The sequence below is a fragment of the Bombus affinis genome, chromosome 2, assembly GCF_024516045.1.
Source record: "Bombus affinis isolate iyBomAffi1 chromosome 2, iyBomAffi1.2, whole genome shotgun sequence".
Lineage (NCBI taxonomy): Eukaryota > Metazoa > Arthropoda > Insecta > Hymenoptera > Apidae > Bombus > Bombus affinis.
In genome coordinates this window covers 17059110-17079732 of record NC_066345.1, presented here as the reverse complement: position 1 = coordinate 17079732, position 20623 = coordinate 17059110, and the positions used below count along the sequence as shown (strand labels likewise).

At 55.4% G+C, this 20623-nt stretch overlaps 1 protein-coding gene across 5 annotated transcripts; it reads left to right on the top strand.

Moving 5' to 3' along the window:
* Window positions 1-911: 911 nt before the first annotated feature.
* On the top strand, window positions 912-20515 carry LOC126928811 (GATA-binding factor A-like). Of its 5 annotated transcripts, none has more exons than XM_050744643.1 (6): window positions 912-1649; window positions 17559-17806; window positions 17893-18182; window positions 18829-19001; window positions 19106-19373; window positions 19455-20515. In XM_050744643.1, exons 2-6 carry the CDS (start codon window positions 17586-17588, stop codon window positions 19826-19828), a joined length of 1326 nt encoding a protein of 441 aa, XP_050600600.1. In that variant the 5' UTR covers window positions 912-1649; window positions 17559-17585; the 3' UTR covers window positions 19829-20515. The 5 variants fall into 5 exon arrangements, with proteins under 5 accessions (XP_050600600.1, XP_050600603.1, XP_050600601.1 ...); XM_050744646.1 differs by lacking the exon at window positions 912-1649 and adding an exon at window positions 2185-2379; XM_050744644.1 differs by lacking the exon at window positions 912-1649 and adding an exon at window positions 10647-10980.
* Window positions 20516-20623: the final 108 nt, after the last annotated feature.

The following is a 20623-nucleotide window of genomic DNA, read 5'->3' as shown; positions in this document are numbered from 1 at the left end:
GAAACGTCGACCCTCGGACAGCCGATCGATGCGCGTTTCTCGGACGATCGGACGACCGAGGAGAAACGACGGCGGAAGGGTGGAGGACGCGCGAGCCGGGGTCGACGCGAAGGGGAGAGGTTGGCGCGTAGGTTCGTAAGCGAGTACCGCGCGGCGAAGCAACGCGGATTTCCGAAGATATGGGAGAAGTACGATCCGGTCGCGGACACGGCTTATCCGGGCTCGATCTGGTCGGACATTATAGGGCTGGAGAAGGCGACGGTGGTAGGGAGACAGAGAGAAAGGGAGAAAGAGCGGAAGAGAGAGGTCGGAGCAGCCTGGAGTAAAAAGGATTTTATGAAAATTGCTCGGTGGCCGATGCGCCGCGGCGTGTCGGCCGGCCGATCGGTCGTTCGGTCGTTCGACGCCCTTCGTGCTCGTGGGCGTCGAGACTCCGCCTCCCAGGAGCCGGCACGATACGCCGCCTCGGACCGCCTCTCGGTCTGCCTGGGACGCGCGTTCCTCGCCGTGGCTGCCGTGGTCGCGTGCGTTCGCTTCGCGATTTTCATCCCTACCACGACGCGTCTCCGACCTCCGTCTCGTTCTCTTTCGTTTCGGAAGGCTCGCGCCGTTTCCTTCGCCTTTGCACAGTCTCGTGACTCTCGGCCAAGAGCCGGACGACCTGGACGAGCCGCCGTGGCGACGACCAGACGATTCCTCGCCGGTGATCCGTGGTCCGCGCTCGCGTTCGCCCTTCGACTCGCATCGCGCCTCCGCCTTCGCCCCCGCCCCCGCGTTAGACCACGCCGCGACTGCTTTCGCCTTCGCGTTCGCCTTCGCGACTCCGACCAAACCACCCCCTCCCCGTTACGCCAACGATCGCCGCGCCAAAGGTGACTGTCCAAGCGAGCGTCGAAGCGGCGCGCAGTCATCGCTCGCACCGCGTTCCGTGGTACTCTTTCGCTCCGCGTCCTTTCCACGTTCCGACGTTGTCTCGCGCTGCCTCCCAGTTCTCGACGAATGTGCGCGATTCCGAGACGTTTCGCGCTTCATCCTCGTCTTCTCCCTCCTGCCGTTTCGCGTTTCCCACCGCGACGTCGTCACGCGCGTTACTCGATCGTCGATTCCGTCGTCGCGACGATCGGTGCGCGCCAGTGAAACGAATCGGTGTGCGGGCTCCCTTACCCCGAGCCACAGGGACACACACACACAGAAAGAGAGAGAGAGAGAAAGAGAGAGAGAGAGAGAGAGAGAGAGAGAGCGCGTTTCGCGCGATTTCTCGAAATGACCGCGAGCGTCGACCAGGTTCTCGCACGCGACGGTTCTCGTCGACGCTAGTCGCCGCCGTCGGTGGCCGTTTATCCGTGGATCGTGCGAGTCGCTCGCTATCGCGGTGCCGTGGTCCGTCGACTCGATGATCCTGGTCGCGTGGAACGCGTCATCCTCCTCGGTGGAATTGCAAACGCGATTCGAGTTTCGCTTCGTCGGCGACGGAGTTTGCCGGTAGTGGAATCCAGCGGACGATCGTCGGCTGACGGACGGTCAACGACGACGATAAGAAGAAACGGAAACGGAAGCGGAAACGGAGGACACGTGGAAACGTTCGATCGACGTCCGATTCGACCTTGCCCCGGCGCGCTAGGATGTCTAGTTTGGACGGCTGATTACGAGTAAGTAGCTGTGCGTATTACTCTCCGTAGGATGGCACGCGAGAATCGTCTCGCGGAGAGACGAGAGCGTTCGTTTTCGTTCGCGGAGAGCGATAATCGGTGCGCCCTGCCAAGAGGAAACGTTCGTCGTAATGGAAGGATACGGGTGGTTATCTGTACGCTGTTTGTTATCGGCGTTAATTAACGATAACGACGATGGAGGTAGATCGTGCGACGCTCGTGCAGTCCGCGCGATACCGGCGTATCGCTTTTCGTATTCCGTTCGATTCGGTCTGATTGCTCGGCGAATCCGTTCGATTCGTTCCAGTGGAAGGTCCGCGCGCGTTCATCCGCGATACCGATTCGAAATCGGCGAAAGGAATTTTGCTCGCGGCGCGCGGATCGACGAAACGTACTCGGTCACCGATTGGCCGAAAATCTGGCGGATTTTCGACGTTCGAGAACAACGCGTAACGGGTCGTTGGGCGTTAAACGGCCTACGATAAACTCGCTCGTTGCGTCTAAACGTTTATCGCGATACATCGGACCATGCCGGCACCGCCATTCTTTCCCCGGCAGTTTTATCTGAACGGCCATTTCCCGTAGAAACGGCGGTAAGATACGAGCACCGCGTCGATCCGACCAGTTTCTAGTCGAGTGAAACGCGACTATGTCGGTGGAAAATTTACGCGAGAAATATCGGACACGGGCGAGCGAGTGCGGCGATTCGCGCGAACGGAAGAATCACGCGGTACGTAGAGACGTAGAGACGATAGCGAACGGTCTGGAATTCGAAATCGGTGGCGTGGCACTCGACGAGAAAGAATAAGACGCGAGAGAAGATCGTGACGCAAAGGGACCGAACTCGAGGTTCGAGTGGCTTTTCCAGGGATGTAACGGCGCCGGCGGCCGGCGGCCGGCGTCTCCCTACGAGAACACTCGTCCGGTTCTTAGGCCTAATTGGTTGTCGCCCGGCGCCTCGTCTTGTTCACGAAGAAAGCGGACCTTTCTCGGTTACCACGCCGTTCCCTCTTTTTTTTCTAGCCACCCTTTCGAGGCTGGCTATTAAGATCGCGTCGCGTCGAGTACCTGTGTCCCGTAGACGACGACCGATCCAAGCGTATCGACGAGAAGAGAGAGAGAGAGAGAGAGAGAGAGAAAGAGAGAGGAAGAGAGGAAAAAAGGACGCGAGAGTGGAAGCTAAAATCGTTAAGATCGAGGAGACGCGGAAAGGATGAAAAGTTTGGGCCGCGAGTAGACGAAGAACGCGAGCAAACCGTACCGCTGGGTTCGCGTATCGGGAAACGCGCGAACCACGCTTAATTTACCGTAATAGCTATTCCGCGTATCGAATAGATATTTTTATTGGCGTTCGCTTTCGGTACGATACGCGTTTATCGAGTGTCGTGTTTATCGAGCATCGTAAAACGATCGTTAATGTTTTTACGAATCGATAACGATCGCCATGGGTTCTCGTAATAATGACGTTGCCACGCTGTCTGCCGTCGGATCGATAAGATCTCGAACGATCTCACGACTCGTTCGAGAATCACGAATAGGCAAAGTCCCCTAATTTATCAGCCGCGTTTTCGTCCATCCCACGGGACGCGTTCTTCGCCGGTGTTCGCGATGTTCTCTCTCGTAGGGAAAAGGCGGCGATGGCGCGGCTCGCTGAAATTCGTCGAGACCGTGGAAAGTCGGTCGGTAGAGAAGAGGACGACCGGCACGGGGTAAAATCCGGTAAAATGGTATCGAGCGATCGAGGAGGCGAGCGAGGTTGCGCGCATCGGCCAAAGACCCGTTACGTCGGAGGACGAGGTAATTAATTTAAGCCGCGAACGGCTCGGCACTAGGCCAATGCAAACACCTTCTTCGCGCGGTCGCACGCACAGCCGCGGCTTATAACGCCGGAGCGCCGCGACTCCCGGATAAACGATCCTTTGCCACCTTTTTCCTGTCTTTCTCCGTTCGCGTACTCGTCCTTCTCCGCTTCTTCTTCTTCTTCTTATTCTTATTCTTATTCTTTTCCTTTTCCTTCGTCTCCTCTTCTTTCTTCCGAGTGGTTTGGCGCGCGCGCGCGCACACACACACGCCAACCTTTCGATCCTGGATCCGGGATATAACTGTACAACGAGGCTGTCGCGACTTTGAGCCAACTAGCTCGCGACGAGCAAAAGAAACACCGTCGCGAGGCGGAATTCTCGGCGATGGAACGCATAGGCGGAGACCGGACGAATCGGCGCGGACGGTGAAATCGCGGCGAGGAATAGCGCGCGAAACGACGACGATTCGCCGAGCCGGCGACGAAAAAGGAGAAGGAACGCGCGATTTAACGAAGCAACGTCGAATCGCGCGTATCGCGACGTTAATTACCATCCGTAATTAGCGAAGCGGCGATCGAGTTTGAATGGAAATCGCGCGGTCGATCGACGGCCGCTCGCGTCCGTGGCTCGGCGGCGGGATGCGCGACGGTGACGGGTAGCGTTCGTATCGAGACGTATCGAGACGAAATCGCCGTGTAAACGAAAAATTCGAGAGCCGCGCGAGGCAGAGGAAATCGAGACGAGAAGAGAAGAGAGAAGGAGGAGCCCGGTTTAACGAACCTGTGGACCGCGAGAACGACAACGCCGACGAGGAAACGAAGGAAGGCGACGACGGCGGCGACGACGACGACGACGACGACGTATCGCGAACGTTAATTACCGCGGTGAGAGCTCGGACGAAACGCTCGCCACGGTTAGACAACGATCGGTCGTCGTCCCTCGCCTATCTCGGAAGGGTGGCGCGCGGCCCGAGCTCGTCGTCGCGCCGCGGCAGATGCATTAATCGAACCGGCTTAAATTATAGCCGGCCGCTAATTGCGCTCTTCTCTTGGTCTGTCCGACCGCGAAAGACACGCGGCATTTCTCCTAGCGATTGCGCGTGATTAAACCGTCCCGCTTCTCTGCTTCTTTTCTGGCGATCTGGTCGGCGTGGTCTCGATACGCTGCACGGAAAACGAGATCGAAACGAAATCGAAGCTGACCGCGGCGGACCGACTAGAACGAGGGACAGATAGCGAGAGACGGCGAGAAGGCGCGAGGGGATCGGTGGGAACCGGAAGAGCGGCGCAGCACCCACCGGTGCTCCCTCCGCGAGACACTGGCGATAGTTAAAACCGGCCGTAAGGAATTACGATGCGATAAAACGCGTATCGGTCGGCGTGCTGCCAGAGATATCGCGAGCACCCTCGCCGTTGGCAAGTTCGTCGTCGGTCGGACGGCCGCGCTCCGTCTTTCGACTGCGAAATCGAAACGCCAAGGACGAGGAACGGCTTTCGCGGTTAGACGCGAAACGCGAAGAACGGCGTGGCGCGTGGTTCGCGTGCTTAGCTTCGATATATCGCGATTACGTAACTCGATTAACGGTAAAATCAAGCGCGGTCCGTGCAACGAACCAACGAGTCGCAGAGTTTGGTAAAAATCGACACGCGACGAGCACCCGGTGAACGCGACCGCTCGCGGATCCGTGTTCCTCGGCGGTGAATCGAAAACGGCGGAAAAATGGCAATGGAACGAGACGCGCGGCGATCGCGAGTTCTCGCTCGCTACCAACCGGCGGATTAACTCGATCGGGGAAGATCGTAGGAGAGAGCGCGATAATATCGTAGCCGTAGCTGGTCCGGACAATAATCGTAACGTCTCGGTCTGGTAGAGGCAATTCCGGTCCGGTTGGAATAAACGCGACGAATCCTTATCGTTAATTGGACGATAAAGGTAAAAAGGTATCGTCGCGCCGTTTCTGCGCATCTTCTTACTCGCGCCGTACCGACCATGTATTCGGCCGGATCGCGGTTATACCCTGGATCGATACCTATACAACGGCGGAATCCGGTGCTTGACCGGTTTCGACCACTCGAAAGATCATCGAAAGATATCGCTTTAAACGCGGTCGCGCCTCGAACTGCTCGCGGAAACGGTAAATACCGTGCGAACATCGCGACGTCCGTGGCCCTCGGACGTCTCTCTCGATGCTTATCGACGATCCGAGAGGCTGCTGGACGTCGCGATCATCGACTTCCACTTCCGCCGGCGTCTCCGAAATTACCGACGATCGGCGACGATCGAAACTCGCGGCCCGATGCCGAGTCGAGGCGTACGAAGAGCGTGGAAGCGGCGAGGAACGCGGCCCACCCGACGGACCACCGTTCTCAAAGTTAATTGGAAAACAAACAGAAAATTAACGCGAACCCGGCAGCGAATCTCTCCGGTCGGCGGCCGTTACTCACGATTTATCGTAACTCGTTCGAGTCCGGTCGGTGACCGGTTTATGCTCGAGATTGGTCGGCGATGCGTGCGCGCGCGCTAGAGCAGTCGCGGACGCGAACGCGTTCGCTCGATCGCCGCTCGAAAATCATCGATACCGGCGAATCCGTTGGCGTCGCGCGTCGGATCGACGCGACCAGGAAGTCGGTCTTTTCCCGCGAGAGCGAAACCAGTTTACCCGATGCTACGGCAAAAATCGTGAATTATCGCGTAATCGCGAATACGTTTAACCCGTTAACGCATCGACGTTGATCGCGATAGCTCTCTTTTGCTCCGTTTTCCTCTTCTCCCTTCTGCCTTGTTTTCCTAGTGGCGCGCCGCTAGAAAGCCACGCGGCCGTACCGACGAGACGCTGCGCGACGAAACCGAACGGCACGCGGATATTCGGAGTTGAAAAATCGAAACTCACGACCGGTTGGGCGGCGAAAATCTTCCCGACCGTTAATCTTGATTTATGATAACCGCGACCGCGATCTGCTCTCGGAGACCGACCGGATAATTGGATCGCGCGTACGCACGTCCCGCAGCGTCCGTTCCTGCTACCGGTCTCGGCCGGCAGCCGTCTGGCCGACCGATTCGCACGAAACCTCTCTCGCCCTTCGCTCTCCTCTCGCTCGCACCGTGTCGATTCCACGCGACGTTCCACGAGTCGCGAGAGGCGACCACGCGCGCCGGATCGCGTGCACGAAAAAGTCGAAAGGTGCTGGCTCGTTCGCCGGCGAAGCGTGGTCCGGTGTCACGCATGGGAACGCGTCCGCGGGCCTTCGATCCGTTGGCGAATTTACGCCGGTGGACGTAAAACGACCGATCACGGAACGGCACGGCCGTACGACGAACCGAGAGCGAGAACGGGATCGGCAACGGGAGCAAAGCGTCTTCGTGCGATTCCATCGCAACGTTTACACGGAACTTCCCGGATACGCTCGAGAACGGTAGAACCGGTCCGAGACGGTGCATGCCAGCCGAATAATCGACTCGGTTAATTAGCGCGCGATCGATTCCTCTCCGTCGCGTCCACGCCCGATACGCGCGATCTTTTCCAAAGCCAACCGGCCGCGTCCTTTTCCCCCTTCCCTCCTTCCTCCTTACATTTTTCCCTCCTCTTCCCTCCCTTTTCCCTCGTTGGTCCGCCGTCGAACCCGATCTCCACTCGTTTCGGCCGTCGGTCGAGATCGCGGAAAATCGCCGCAACGATCAAACGTACGATTCTCTCGAACGCTGTCGCGGCGATTTTCCGCGAATCGCTGGTCCGCGCTGTGGCTTGCTCCGAGCGAATCGTAGCAGTCGGGGGGGGGGGGGGAAGCAGGCAGATCGTAGAGTTTTCAACCGCGTTTAACCGAGGTCTAATGCGACGCGCGCGTATTATGGCGCGTGTATTATGCGGCTGTTGGGCCGACTGGCTGGATGGCTGGTCGGATGGCTGGCTGGTCGGGCGGCTGGTCGACCGCGAGCTCGTGTGCGTGCGTGCATCGGATCGGGGCTCGGCCGTGAAAGTGTTGGTGCGTTGATCGAGCGCCCTCGAGGAGTATAGAGACAACGGCCTGCCGATACACCGACCGTGCTTCTCAACCGAAGCCGAGATCGCCCCTCGACGCGATCGTCGCGATTTCGCGACACGCGACGCGATCTCGCGACTCGCGCGTCTTGCCGCTTCGAGATCGTTCGCGGCCCGTGCCAGCGGACGTCGATCCGATCGATCGCCGATGGCGAAGGACGCGCGTTCCGAGCAACCGTGGCCGAACGCGACTTTCGGTTGGGAACGGCTGAGCCCGCGACGAACGGCGCAACCTTGTTCCCGAGGGAAACGGACAGGAAAAGGAATCGCGGAGGAACACGAAAGGCGACAAGGCGCGGCAAGTTTTATATTATAATTAGCCCGAATCCTCGAGTCGTCTACTCGCCGCCTCTGGCGACTACGCGGCGGCGAGCATTTCGATGTTTCGACGAAACGCCACTCGACGGCGAATCGTGGCGAGATCGTTGGTATCGCGGTCCAGGCCGAATATCGCGAACAGAGACGAGCCTAGTTCTCCGAAAAGCGCGACGCTCGAAACGACGAAAGGTAGGGACGATGGCGTTGCGAGGCTATAAACCGACGACCCCCTGCTATCTATGGGCTTTCTCGTTTGATGGGGGAACTAACGACAGGACGGCTGAACGTAATGGACTGCTACGGCCGGTCGGTCGCTCGGTCGTTTCTCCGTAAAATAGATTTGGGGATGAAACGAGGGCCAGACAGAGAGAGAGAGAGAGAGAGAGACAGAGAGGAGAAACCGCGATGGTGGGTCCGAGTAAAATGGCGGTCGTACGTTCGATCCACACCCCCTGCGTTGCCACTTTGGCAAAATCGATACCGATGCTACCTACCGCGATGATACGACGGAACCGCACGATTTTTCCCATCTGTCAAGCGGGTTGGTCGACGGTCAGCCGCCAGCCACCGGGCTGACGAGGAACGGACGACAACAGGCAGAGGCAAAGATATCGTAACGAAGATAGGGAAGCGCAGGTTGCGTTTCGGTCGAAAACGTTCTCGTACCTGAACTCGGCCACCCGAAACGATGGAAACATACCGAGGATCCGGGGACCGAAGATCGGCGACGACCTTATTGGAAAGTCGTGTTCTACGCTTAAACCGGAAGTCGAGCCGGGAATCCGGGTGTCGGCGCGGGGGACGAGGGCTGTGCGGCGGCGCGTTTACGAGCTGCCCGGACCCAAATGTAAAAACTCGAGTGGAAATGGATCGCACGGCGACGTTGCGTCTCTCGTTGGGTGTTTCGACCGGTCGCTGGAAACGCGCGAATGCCTGCGAGCGTGCGTTTCTCTCGACGCTCGAGGCTGCGTGCATAAATCTCCTTTAGAGTCCGGCAATGAATAGACACGGCAGAGGAGTTACTCGCTTCCCGGTTCAAAGTCGTTGACAAAAATTCGCCAACTACGAGGCGAGCCACTCTCTAATTCATAAATATTTAAATCGCCGGGAAGAACCGCTCTTGTCTCTTATCAACGGTACCCGGGTAGTCCCGGTTGCCAGAGTCGAACGTAGCTTTCCGTTTTTCCGCTGCTTTCTGCCGGAGCTCGCTGCAACGCTCGCGATCCTCGGCCTCGGGAGAAGACGCAGTTTCGTGACGGTGCGCCGCGACTCGCCGTCCGCCTAAACTTTGAAGTAGGCGTAAGTAGGCAAACCGGGTGTCGCGGATCGCGCGCTCGTTTTTCATTCCTCCCTTTCTCCTTTTTTCCTTTCCTTCTCGCTCTTTGTATTCTCTTTCCCTCTTCCTCCTCCTGCTGCGGTTCTCCTCCAGCGTGGAAAACCACGAGGGACGCGAGAACGCGCGAAATATCGTTGAAACGTGACCGTGATCGCGAACGCAACGGTGTTTTTCGAGTAGAAAGAAGAAGATAATTGCAACGAGTCTGCGCGAGAAGCGAGAATCCTGGCGTGCGTAGCGTTCGCGCGAGTCAGAGAATCGGAAAGAGAGAGAGAGGAGAACCGAAACTCGATTCGGATTCTAATCGAGTCGAGTGGAGTAGAGTGGAGTGGAATCGAGTCGCGTTCCACGGCTAGCGAACGGAAGAGCTTGGTTCTTTGGATTTGCGCGCGCACGGTCGTGTAGACGCATGGAAACGCGGGTGTACGGTCGTCGCTTCTGATATTTACGGGCTCGCCTCGATATTTCGTATGCGAGCGCGATCCCGATCTCGTTTACTTGGAACGCGTGGAAACTCAGAGGCGACGGTTATACCGGTTGCCACGGTCGCTTTAAATTGCTCGCTTTTTTCGACAAGCGATACGCGCATCCGCTTAAACGCGCCCTTCCGTTACTAGAAAAACGCCATTTCGTTCGACTTCCATGGCTAGCGAATCACGCTGATTCAAAAAATCAGTCGAAATGATCTCTACGAAGGGACAAACTAACGAGAATAACGAGATTCGCGTTATCGGTGGAATCGCACGTTGCGCTTTTCGCGTCGAGAGTCGAACTGAACTAAGAGCAACGCGAGCAAACCGACGGCGAAAACCGACTCGCAGCAGATCGTATTACGGTCATTTTTCGAGCGCCATCCCTTGATCTATACTGGTAACGCATTAGTAAATGAGAGGCGGTTTGGCATGCGATCAATTTTTTCACTCGCTGTGCTGTATCTCCGCGTCGCGTCTTGCGCCTACTGGAAATCGCGTTACCTCTGCCCTCCGTCTTTCGACCCCTTGCTCGTTGCAACACGCGAAACACCGTCTCTTTACTTTGTCCATCGCGTGCACCGTCGTTGACCAGTTACACCGAATGCACCGTAATTTTCTGTGATTTTAACAGATCGATCTGTCGGTCGATGTACGAGCGACGAGCGGTCTTAAAACCCGGTCTTTATTTTTATCTACTTGTTTATACGCGGACGAGCTGGAATAAATGCATTTACAACGACGGATAGTTATCGGATTCTTACGAAACCGGGAAACAAAGAGGGAAAAGGGCAGTGGAAAGTATAACTTTTGCGCGGTGTAGATGGAAAACCACGGCTAAACGATAAACGTAGAAGATAACGCCTCGCTTCACCGACGCATCGGCGACAATTGTCAGCTAGAGGCTAAACTAGCTGTCGGAGAAAACTGCCAGCCAGGGAGCAAATTTTCGAGTTCGTGCGTCAAAATGATAATATTTAGACCTACGAGCGTACCATTGAAGCAGCGAGGATTTCCTTAATAGCAGCTAAATGGTGTTGGTTTATCTATTTATTTATCTAACGGGCATTGCGCCCTTTGTTGCCGCGTACGAGACTACCGAATGAACCGAAAGGCAAAAGCGACTCTGTGTTGTGATTTTTTCACTTTCGTACGAGCTAACAAGAAAGATTCGAAGGAGATTACGGATTCTTAGGGAAGAAATCGGCGTTTTCGCTAGCGTGATCGGCGGTTGAGCAAAGTCGATGTTGCTTAAACTAGATCCGGAGCGATACGAGGAAGTCGCCTTCGCCTAGTGAATATCGTAGGATGGTGATTCGAAATGTGCGAGAATTTCTGGACAGTCGACAAACCGAGCCAGGATTTTAAGGTCGGATACGCTATGGTTCTACGCTGTGCGAAGTGAACGTGTTCAAAATTTTAAGAATATTTTCGCAGTTACTGTGAACTTTCGGTATATCGGTTCGTTAATCTCGAAAGCGACGGTGTCTTAGAAATTTGTTTCGCTCGCTCGCGATCAATTTGACGCGACTCGATTGCGTCGGATTACGTACTTGAGACGTATATTCGAGACGTGGTATAGCTAGAAAGTAGCGGAGTATTTTAAAAGCGAGAGCATCTCTCAGATCCATCGATACGAACGACGTTATCGTGTTATTAGTAGAAATATATAAAAACAGTGAATTAAGTCAACCGATCGGTACGAGTCAAAGTCAACGGCGCGTACATAGAACGGGTGTTTCGATGGTTCGACAGATCCAGAAGAAAAAGTCACGTTCCGTGGAGAGGATCGGTGCAAGGTCGATTAGTTTGGTGGCAATTTTGAGGGGAAAAAATGGAGAGCAGCGAAGAGACGTGGAAGGGTCGTCGAGTCGTATTAGACGTGGCATATACAGACACTTAATTTTTTCGTCGAAAAGTATAAACAGAGAGATAACGCGGTTTGATGCGTGCTCGTTGCTGCAGAGTACGTAGGTGAAAAGAGTCTTCGATAAGCCGGTAACTATGGTCGTTTTTTAACGTAGGAATTTCCATCTTAAACGACGAAAAGTGTAAGAAACTCGTGTTGTACCGACTCAATTTGTTTTATGTATATTTACCTCGGTGGGCGGTCCAGATTATGCATGCATACTCGAACGTAGGCCTAACTATTCGTATATATAGCGTTTGTGAAGCTTTTGGCCTGTGAAAGATAGAGCGTGAAACGAGTTTCACAAAGCTTAGACATTTGTACGCCTTGTTGATCGCGCGACCAATATGCCGATGCAAACGGAGTCGCGGATTTACACGTAACTCCTAGATCACGAGCTTCTCCGATATAATCGAAAAAGGAACGTTGTCGATAGCGCGGTGGAAATCGCGTTTACGAGCGATCCGCGTTATACGGCATCGCGGTATATTTAGTTTTAGATCATTCAGAGAACACCAGTTTGCTAATACCGACTGAATCGACTTTTAGATACGGCGTAAGGTGGCCAGCGTGCGGTAACGCGTTATTAGCATGGGCAGATTCGCTGGTTAGATCATTGACGTGAAATAATAAATACGTAATATAGCCAGTAGAAGATAAGGAGAGGTAGAGCGCAATGCCTAAATCGGTTGTTGTTTCTCGTTTATCCAGCGGTGTATCGTTTATACGGAGTAGATGAAATCAAGTACCGCTTTTTTCCCGCGTGAAACGCGTAACATGACATTTCGAGATATTAAACGGCAACGTGTTTTCAACACTCCATTCATGAAGTCGAAACAGATTGCTTCGAATATATCAGGCAACGATTAAGGATTCCATCCTGTTGTAAACTTTTAAATCATCGGCGGATAATAAAAATCTACGATGTCGGAAAAATGTTCACGCGTCGTTGATAAAGACGATGAGAGAGAATGGACGAGATCCTTGTGGAACAGCCGAAGCGAACCTTCCACGATTTAGAAAGACAAGGCGACGATTTCAGAGGTAGCTGGCAGCTGCGTCCAGGCAATGACGCTTGCATGGCTAGCTTTACGAATTGGAATAACACGATTCATCGAGTCGAGGGCCTCTCGCCGGTCTCTGTACACCGAGTTAACCCGATGACCATCGTCGATGCTCCTCGGATAAATGGCGACGAAACATCGCGATGATCGTGAACGTTCCTCGAACGAAACGACGCTGGTCGAATGTAACGTGGTTTCAAAATAACACATTGGTGTAGATATATAAAGTTAATACGCGTATTTACGTATAAAAGTAAACGTTGCGCTCCGCAATTAAAGCTACAACGAGATACGATATAATGACTTTCTGATAGCAGAAAAAGATTCAAAGGATATATCGTAAGGATGGAGAGTGCAGTATTAATATTAATGGCGATAGGATTTATGCCGGCGCGGTGAACAAGCCGGTAATCGGCGTTACGCGGTTGAACATAGAAAATTTCTCACTGGAACAATCGCTTCGAAACTCTCGGTGATATGGGAGCAGTCTACCAGATCGTTAAACAATTTACGTACAAATAGCCATGGCTCGAAGCTTTCTTCTATTTTCTAATGCCGCGAAGTCGAGATCGGAATTTTCTTAAAAGTACGCGTTGTAGGTAAGAACCGTGTCGTACGAACAAACATACCATTGTTCGTCGTTCTTCGATGGCGATTAATCGGACATGAGCTATAAAGGTTTTCGGTTCGTGCGACGAAAATTCTTCTCGCGATACGCCCGTTCGAAGAAAACGTCGCGCAAATACGCCATCGAGATCGACCCATAGTTTAGCGAGCGTTAATCGTTCTTCGTCCTTTGCCTCGAGTTTTTCCTCTTCGATCGCGATCCACGCGTTTCTTCGTAGGAAACCATAGAATCGGTACTCGACGAACGATCGGCAGGAATCGACGTTCGCGGTGGAAGCGACGGCCGGTGCTCGAACCGGTCACGTTCGAAAACACTCGGAAACTATTCGAGGAATTTTCTACGGCCCCCCTCGGCTCGCTTATCAGGAACATGGCCGCGCGAACCTAGCGTTCGGAAGTCGTCTTCTCCGCTCGAGTTTTTATCGCGAACGGTGAAACGGTGGTGGAAAAATAGGTCGTCGCAACGACCCAGCTTCGGCGAGTCGGCTGGATTGGTTCGGCGCGTACGTCCGTGTCCCGGATGCACCTATCTTTCGGTTCGTTCGGTCGGTCGACCGGCCGGCGTTGCTGACATTTCTTTCGACGCGTTTGTTTATCGGCGAATCGGTTGGAGCTCGCAACGGTACTCGGTCGCCGGATATAGAAATCAAGAGTTATCCGCGGTCGTAGGAACGGCGTTGGTTGCCGCGTATCGAGTTTTACGTCGATTTCACCGCGGTGTACGCGTAGCGAATTTTTCCGTAAGACGACGACGACGATGATGCGTCGAGTGGCAGAAATTCTCGCAGGTCAGGTAACGAATTCGTCCTCCTTTCTCCGCTCTTTCCTCGGTTCCCCCATAGCCCCGTTTGTCTCACCAGCCGTTCCCACTCACGCACGCACACGGGCACAGCCACATGCACGCTCTTTCCCTCTTTCTTGCTCCTTCGAACTCGCTCCTTTTTCGACCTATCTTTTTCCGTTCGCGCTGTTCACGCGGCCCGGTTTGGCGTCACGCTCGTCGAGGCACAAGCGCGAGTAAATGAAATTCGTCAAGGATTTATGCCAACGGCCGACGCGGCGAAACCGTGTGCGATTCACCCGGCCGTGTAGGTAGCTACGTGAATTAGAGCTCTTAGCCGGGTATCCGAGTACTCGCGGTACTCGTTAACAGCCGAACTCTCGTTCAAGAACCGGATACGAGTAGCAGTAGTGCTCGAGTATCCGAATTCCCCTCTTTTTCTCACGATTACTCAAGTACGTACGAAGCTTTCCTCTCGCGTGCGTCCGAACGTAGACCGCAGAGACAAACTTCGATCGAATCTATCGATACGGTGGAATATCGTTGACCGGTAAGTGGATTCCTGAAAGAAAAACCACCATACCGGGAATGTAAATGGCGCGAACGCGGTCCCAATACTCGGCTACATTCGGATATTCGGATCTCGATCGAGTTCGGCTCCAAGCTATAGATCCGAGCAACGGTAAGAGTTGCCAACGCGAACCTACTTGATTCTATGTCGGCGACTTGGCACGAAAACGAGAAAGGAAGGGAAGAATTTGGACGAAGCAGGCGACAAACGAGGAGTAACGGACGGAAACGTAGTAGCGAATCTCGTAGAAATTCCGGAACGCTGCGAAGCTCGCGTGCCTGTCAATGAAACCGTGCGGCAGGGAGGGCGGGCAGGCTGTGAGAGGCGCGTGCCGAAACTGGACCGGTGCGCAATTTCCGAGGAATCTTATCTCTCGTTTGCATCTTCGGTATCGGGTTACGGAAAGGGGCGTTCACACCGGAACGCCGTTTCTTCCGTTCACCGTCCCATTCTTCCATCGTTTGGCTCTTAGTTCTTGAAGATAGGAGATCGCCGGAGACAAGAGAAAAGAATTTTAACACGCTTGCCGGCGTTTAGATGCGCTCGCCGTTGGATATCTACGTATCGTTCGTATCTAGGTAGATCGTGAGATAGGGACAGAGAGAGAGAGAGAGAGAGAGAGAGAAATTGCGGAAATCGTACGCGAATGGAAGGTAACGCGAGGCTGATCGAGCGAGAAGCGTTGCCGCGAATCGGAATCGGAAGGACAAAGTAGCCGACGACGAATGGATGGAAGGAGACGACGAACGGCGCGGCGAGACAGAAGCGTGCGAGAGTGTGAGTCGCGTTGCTACGACGTGGTTACAAGGAAACCCTTCTACGCGGTCGGCGCCGTGGCGCCTTGGCACCGAACGATCGGCCCATCCGGCGACACTCAGCGACGGATCGGACTTTGACTTTGCTTCTCGATCCAAACTCGTCCGACTCTCGTCCCGTGAGAGTTACCTTTTCGCGTATCGAATCGGCTCGGCTCCGGCTCGGCTCCGTTCGGCTGTCGGCTTTCGTCTCCGAGAGCGAGAAAACGTTTCAACGTTTTTCGGTGCGCGTTGATTTCGTGAGAGGCGGAACGACGGCTCTCGTTCGAGTCAGGTCGAGACAGAGAGAACCGGTAGGCGTTCGAAGCGATTAATCGGGCTCGTAGAGAATCGATACGTGTACTTTCGTTTCGTTCGTCGTCTCTCGTCTCTCGTCTCTCGTTCGGAGGCTGCCGCTAGAGAAACGCGGACGAAGAGCGAGGGGACGAACAGCTTGGACGGGGGGAATCGAGCTCGAGCCGAGTGGAGCTGAGTCGAGCAGAGACGAGACGAGACGACGAGTCGCGCGGCCCGGCTGGAAAAAAAAAGGAGCAAAAGGAAAGGAAAAAACCGAAAAGGTGGACGTTATTCCCATTAGCGCGTCGCATGGTATCGGCGAGTCGAGGTTCGGGGCCGGTCATCCGAACCGTCGCTCCAGTCTTTCACGCTCCTTTTAACGACTCGCTCGAGGACGCGCGGATCCGTGTCTATCGTTTGGACGCGCGACCGCGCGATAGTCTCGGTAGCTCGTGGTCGTTCCTCCCCGAGATCTCGCGCGGTCCCTTTCGCCTTGAAAACGCAAAGTTCGGCCTGGCGCCAGATGCCTGCTCGTTCCGGCGCCGCTCCACCGCCGCTCCACCGTCCAAACACGATTAGACTTCTAACCGGTTCTCATTAAAGCCCTTCGCCGCGAACGCTTCCCGTCGCATCGGGATGGCCCGCGCCCGGAAAATCCATCGGGACGATACCGGACTTCGGACCTTGGTGTTTCTCGCGCGCTAAAATTCTCTATATCCGCGCGCGTAACTCGCCTCGTCGAAGCGACCAAAGCGCGATACTTGTCGGTGATGGGTCGTGCCGTCGATAAACCGGAGCATTTCGCGGCCGATAAGCGACGCTCGTAAATCTCCGCGATCCGCCACGTCGGTACGAACCGGCGGCTCGGCTTTTCCTCGGTGTATTCGACGTGCGCGTTTTCTAGGACGCGTTTTCTAGAAAATCGCGAAACAAAAAGCAGACGAGACGAGAGACACGGAGAGAAACTCGACGGCGTAAAAAGGTTGAATCTCGTCGCGTCTGGCCGACAGATTTTCGTTCGACTCGACCGCCTACCGCGAATGCTCTCGTTGAATCGCTCGCAAACGATTCGGATCGGTGCTCGACTGGACGCGATCCGATCGTATCACGCTCGCTGGTCCGAGTCGTCCCTTCGGAACGGACAGACTCGGGAGGGAAAGAAGCGGATAAAAACAGGAAAACGAAAGAATGGAAAAAAACGGAGAAACGGTTTGGAGCGCGAGGTGGCGAGTCTGTTCGCGGAGACGAGAACGCGTTCGCGGAATCGCGTACGCGCGAAAGCGGCGGAGCTTTGGTCCCGCCTACACGGATCTTATTCGTGGCCGCGATGGCCGCTATCCCGTATCTCCGATTCTACGGTCGGAGCGGAGTCGCGCCTCGAAGGTGGAGACGCGGCTGCGCGCCGCTCTCCGTCTCGCTCTGCATCTCCATCCCCCTTCGTCTGTGTTTCGCGGCGTTTCTGTTGCTCTCTGCACACGGTCACGCACACGGGTCCGTTCGTCGGCGAGGGCTCCTAGGTTCGCGGCTGCCATCCTCGCGCGCGCGCGCGCGCGCCTCCTTCTCGCACCCTCTGTCCTTCCCGCCCCCGAGACGTCCCCCTGGCTCTTCTACCCCTCTGCCCTTAGCCCCTCGGACCCCTGCCGCGCCCTGCGGCCTGCCGGTCGTCCCACCCGGACGAACGAACGAACGAGCGAACGAACGGACGAACGAACGAACGGACGAACGAACGAACGAACGAACGAACGGACGAACCTTGGTCGATCGAGTCGCGCGATCTCTCTCCGTGGCCGCCACTATGGCGAACCCCCTCCGTTTTTCGTGCTCGTCGGGGTGCCAGATCGTGCGCGCCTCGAATCGTTCGACCGACCTACCGAGTAATCGCCAGGCTTTCTTCTGTCGAACAGATGCCGTGGTGTTAGCTCTCGGGGAGGATGTTCCACGGGGGCGGAAGCAGCGGTTACGGCGCGAGTTCCGACTACCAACAGCAGTCTCAACAGCAGCAACAGCAGCAACAGCAACACGGCCAGCAGCTTCAAGCGCCCGTCTACGTACCATCTTCGAGGCCGACGATACCGTCGGCGGCGACAGCCGCGGCAGCCGCTGCGGCGGCCGCTCAGTATCACTCGTTCCCCGGTTCTGGATCGCCAGCTTGGTAAGTGACCGCTGGCGACCGATCGCCATCGTTCGATTCCTATCTACCCTGGCTAACGCACCACGATATTTCCTTGGATACGAAAGGGAGAAGACCGCCGCCTCGTGGCAGCATGGCGTGGAGACGTACGCCGCGCACCACGCGCTCGCCGGCCACGCGAGCGGATCAGCGGCCGCGGCTGCGGCTGCCGCCGCCGCCATGGGTCCGCATTCTGGCCACGCGCACCCTCATCCGCATCCGCACGCGGCACATCCGCACACCGGACACCCTCACTCGAGCCTCGCCGCGGCCGCCCCCTTTTACGCCCAAAACGTCGCCATGATGTCCTCCTGGCGAGCCTACGATGGAGCTGGATTTCAACGGGCCTCTCCTTACGGTTCGTATCATTTCAGCCGATCGATTCCTCCGTCGTTTGCCCTCTCGTCGAACGTTCGCGATTCTCGGTTCCCTGGTCGTTGCATGCCGCCGATCCGAAGCACCCGAACGCCAAAAAGGCTAGGAGACTCTGGACGTTAACCAGACCATGTAGATCGAGCGAAGGAAAAGCGGCAGAGTGCGACGCGACGGATGCGTGCTCGATAAGAGGAAAAAAGCTTCTCTCTCCTGGTCGATGAACGCGCACCGCCACGCATCGACGACGACGACGGCAACGACTGCGACGGCAACGACGACGTCGGCGGTGATGCCGGTGGTGGGCCATCTGCGTCGAACGAGCGATAGCGGCTTCTTTCAAACGAATTCTCGCGGTCGAGTGTTCCACCGCCGGTGCACACGGTGCGTGGCGTGTTCCTCTTCCGCGCCAGTACTTACATACTTACATACGTATATCGTTTTTTCGACTACTCGACGGCGGCGCGGCGTCGCGCCGCGCCTCTTCCATATCCGATAAAAGTACGTGTAAAAGCGGTGGAGCAATTTCTCGGCACGATTTCGGCAACGTCGACGACCTGCTGGGCCGAGGGGGAGAAAGCCGCGCGCGTTCACCCATCCGCGAAAAAACCGGCGTTCCTCGATTGTTTCAGACACCGCGATGGATTTTCAATTCGGCGAGGGTCGCGAATGCGTTAATTGCGGAGCTATATCGACGCCGCTTTGGAGGAGGGACGGCACCGGGCATTATCTGTGCAACGCGTGCGGACTCTATCACAAGATGAACGGAATGAACAGACCGCTGATAAAGCCGTCCAAACGGCTGGTAAGTCGATGACGAAAAGCAACCGTATCGTTGGGTGGATCGCGTTTCGGTCGCGGGCCGTCTACGAACTACGAACCCGTGCGGATGTCGCTCGTTGATTTCAGACAGCAACCAGGCGTTTGGGTCTGTGCTGCACGAATTGCGGTACTCGCACCACCACTCTCTGGAGGCGCAACAACGAAGGCGAACCAGTTTGCAACGCCTGCGGTCTCTACTTTAAGCTGCACGGCGTCAACAGACCACTCGCGATGCGGAAAGACGGTATTCAGACGCGAAAACGAAAACCGAAGAAGACGCCCGAGTCGAACGCCAGATCGTCCACGGTGGATCACGAAACTACCGCCGTCTCGGCCGCTTCTTCTCCGTCCACGGGTAAGCACGGAATCCACTGTCCTCGCGATCCTTTTCGCCATTCGTTCGTTTTCCACGCGGCGATCTTTCTGCCATCCACAGAATTGAAGGGTAGTCAACAGCAGCAGCAGCAGCAGCAGCAACAACAACAGCAGCAGCAACAGCAACAACAGCAGCAACATCAAATCGAGGTGTCCAAGTCGACCGCCGCTGGCGCGTCCAGTTCGTCGGACAGACCGGTCTATCTCGGGCATACGTCTTTATTGGCGACCGGAAGCGTAGCTACCGTGAAAACCGAACCGCGAAGTTGCGACGGCATCGTCGGACAACCGTATTCCTCGTATTACCAGCATCCTCATCAACTGGGGGTGGCGACCAGCGAGCATCAACAGCAAACGTACTACGGGAGTCAGGAGGCTCCCTATCATCATCAACATCACGTTACCGCGGCTGCCAAGTTGTTAGCCTCCACGTAATTTGATCTCAACGTCGAAGAATCGACGGGACGATTTCCGCGATGCGCCAAACGCCGGCGCGAAACGGACGACGAGCGCGTTCGTTGGTCGTTGTTCGTCATCGTCGTCGTGTGTTGCTCGTTTCGTCGCATTTCGTTTTTCGTTTCTCGCTTGTCCGTTGTCGTTCGTCGTTATTACATTGCCGCGTACGTTACGCGCAACGAGCCGTACGCGACCGATAAGCGAACCAGCGGAATGGATAAGCGAGGTTTATGCTTTCGTCGATCGTTCGTCGACGATTCGCCGCCGTATATTTAGTTTTCTCGTCGTCTTCGTCCCTCAGAAAAGAGTAAAAGGAAACGTCGTCGCGACCACGCTACGTGCTATCGACCGACTTTCATCGATTTCGGCGTCGTGACACGGTCGTCCTGTCACGTTTGACGCTTACGTTCGTCGAACGGTATACGTGTATTCGCCAACGAAAGGCACTCGATTGTAAATAAAAATCGCGCGTCGATTCGTAAGCTAGATTTCTACGGTAGACTAGTTTTAGAGGCGTGTCGACGATTTGATCGACCGATAGAGCGCATGGAACGCGGCGAATCCAAGGCGCGCGAACGACCTATCCGCTTCGAAGAAATGTCAGCTTTTTTGTACAGTTCCTGTATGATTAGTTTTCCGACGCGCAATAAAGAGAATAGCTTTCGATCTCGTCTTGTCGTTTGTCGAAGGAGAGACGCGTCGTCCTCCAAAGCGTTGCGCTACCTGCCGCTCTCGAACCTGTCGCCAACATGGATTTCTCCACGATGCTCGGTA

Excerpts from the sequence above, each read along its gene's own strand:
- LOC126928811 (XM_050744643.1), top strand. The coding sequence starts at position 17,586 with ATGTTCCACGGGGGCGGAAGCAGCGGTTACGGCGCGAGTTCCGACTAC. Across the intron at positions 17,807-17,892 it reads GGTTCTGGATCGCCAGCTTG|GGAGAAGACCGCCGCCTCGT; the intron begins GTAAGTGACCGC and ends TGGATACGAAAG. Across the intron at positions 19,002-19,105 it reads TAAAGCCGTCCAAACGGCTG|ACAGCAACCAGGCGTTTGGG; the intron begins GTAAGTCGATGA and ends CGTTGATTTCAG.